This window comes from Cyprinodon variegatus, unplaced genomic scaffold, assembly GCF_000732505.1.
Source record: "Cyprinodon variegatus isolate N-32 unplaced genomic scaffold, C_variegatus-1.0 Scaffold189, whole genome shotgun sequence".
Taxonomy (NCBI): domain Eukaryota; kingdom Metazoa; phylum Chordata; class Actinopteri; order Cyprinodontiformes; family Cyprinodontidae; genus Cyprinodon; species Cyprinodon variegatus.
This window is the reverse complement of record NW_015150642.1, coordinates 717,685-720,000: the sequence shown is the minus strand read 5'-3', so window position 1 is coordinate 720,000 and position 2,316 is coordinate 717,685. Positions and strand designations below refer to the sequence as shown.

The window sequence follows — 2,316 nt, the reverse complement described above, 5'->3', positions numbered from 1 at the left end:
AGATAATGGATGTCTATTCTATTAACATTTCTCTATCTATATAATGGGTCTGCTTTATGTGTTCTCCATTCAGAGGGCCCCCTGCCTGTCTTTGCCTAGGGCCCCACATTTCCTAAATCCGCCCCTGCTAGTGTGTAGACTGAACATCAGGAAACGCTGCTCAGGCGTGTTCCATCCAACCTGGTGGAGCTGAGATGTTCTGCAAAGAGGCGTCCGAACTGGCTGAAGGTGGGAGAGCTGATTATCAACCATAGGGTGGGAAAACTTTATTAGGTTCATATTGGTGATACATTTCTATGATGAGGAAGTTCCTGTAAAATCAGTTTAACTGTTAAGAGTGAACTAAACATGGCAGAGTTCAGAGCTGTGAGTCTTTCTGGATGAACTGGAACCTTTGATCAATCCCATCCATTCCCAACCAGAACAGGAATTTAATCCCGTTTTCTCTCTGTGGGTCAGTGGAGCAGCTTTAATCAGCTCAGATAAAGAGGCTCCATTTCTCCACTGATCTGCTAACAGAACCGATGACCTCTGACCTCTACACAGCTCTTATCTCAACCTCGCTCACTGATTGGCTCACTCAGAGCCGTTATGACTCCCACAGTAGGACCTGAGGCGTTGATGGATGCCGTCTGCGACATTCTGCCCTGCTAACTTCCTCTCCTAGTCCAGACCTGCAGTAGAGGCAGAACAAGTCGACCTGCTTCCACAACGGCACCAAAGTTCAGGCTCAAGATGTCAAGACGTCCAAAGTTGGTGCAGAACGGCAATAATCCTCCAAAAAGGAAGAACTTTCTTTACTACATGAATCAAAGCAGAGACGATAATCTGCAGCTGTCAGATTATGTCAGCAGGGATTAAATCCCAGCGGTCAGAGCTGCTGAACTTCCTGCTGCAGGTCTACAGAGTCTCCACAGATGAGTCCGGTTCCAGGTCACTAGTCGTCCTTTGCTGCCCCCTTCAGGCTGGACCGCTGCTTCTTCTGGTCCATCTGACCCATCACTCGGTACAGTTTCTTCTTCGCCTCCCTCTGCCTCTTCAGCTTGGCCTCCTCTTCCTTCTCCTTCTGCTGCAGGAACTCTTTGTGTTTGGCGTGCTGCGCCGTGTGGGCCTTCTTCCTCTTGTGATTGTGAACCGTGCTCAGAGCTTGAAGCAGTGCTGCCACCTATAGGAGCGGAAGGAAACTGTCAGCTTCTGACACCAGAACAAAGATCAGATCTCAATAAAATGCTTTTAGATCAACTGATGATTGAAAAATACCTGCTGAAAATTCTGAGCTCTGTATGGAGTAAAATTTACTCCATGATTGTTGCAGCAAAGAGCATATTTTGTAAGATATGAAAAAAAATTCCATCCAGATACAAAACTTTACAAAGGTTTTCACAAGTTTTACAAAACTTTTTTTTTCAAATTTTCCATTAAAAAAATTTTTTTTTACAGCACGTTTACTTTTTTATTCAATTTCAATATATATATATATATATATATATATTTCTATTTAAAACATTTGTAAATTTTTTCTGCTTTCTATTTAATAACGTTCTTTTCTTGTAAAAATAATGGAGCAAAGCTCACCCCATACATACACTTCATCCGACGCTATCTGTGGATTATTGTCAGATTCAGTTATCCATTCATCCCAGCAGGTGGCGTAGGCTACCACAAAAAAAGCTACTTTTTACATCTGAATGATTTTATTTCTCCGTAAAATGGTCACTGAGTAAATATCTGAACCATCTTCAGGAGCAGCAGCCTAGATGTCCCTCTTTATAGCTCTACTGTAACTAGATTTAACTCTAGAAGAGCCAATGTGATCAGGATTTGGTTGATTTCTGTATAACATGCCCGTTTCCTCCACAGGCAGCCAGGAGGTGCTGGTCTTTGTGAGAAAGACTGGGACCGGGCTTACCTTCCTCTCCTGGGGCTCCCGGATCACGCTGGGCCTCTGCAGGTCTCTGGGCGTCTTCCCTTTGGGCTGCTGCTGTTTGGGCTTGCTCTTGAAGGGGAGCGCCTTCTGCAGCTCCTTGGGGATGTGAAGCGGGTTGAAGTGCCTCTTTGCTCGGACTATCGGCTGAAACGAGACGCATCGCAGCAACAATACAGTTACAAATATCTGGAATCAGTGTTTATTGGTCAATTCTATTCAGTTTATTTCTATAGCTGCAATTCACATGTCAATCCCTCACAGTAAGCATGCTTGTAGCGACAGTGGAGAGGAAAAGCTCCTTTTGAACAGGAAGAAACCTCCAGCAGAACCAGGCTCAGTGTGAGCGGCCATCTGCTGAGGCCGACTGGGGTTCAAGGAGACAGAAGCAG

At 44.8% G+C, this 2,316-nt stretch overlaps 1 protein-coding gene across 1 annotated transcript in view; it reads right to left on the bottom strand.

Moving 5' to 3' along the window:
• Window positions 1-46: 46 nt before the first annotated feature.
• bms1 (BMS1, ribosome biogenesis factor) overlaps window positions 47-2,316 on the bottom strand; it is a 25,849-nt gene continuing 23,579 nt past the window's right edge. The window contains exons 23-24 of the mRNA XM_015379331.1: window positions 1,910-2,071; window positions 47-1,165 (exon numbers count right to left, since the gene is read on the bottom strand). Of these exons, the coding sequence (XP_015234817.1) occupies window positions 938-1,165; window positions 1,910-2,071 (390 nt within the window). The 3' untranslated portion in view covers window positions 47-937. The remainder of the gene's footprint in view (window positions 1,166-1,909; window positions 2,072-2,316) is intronic.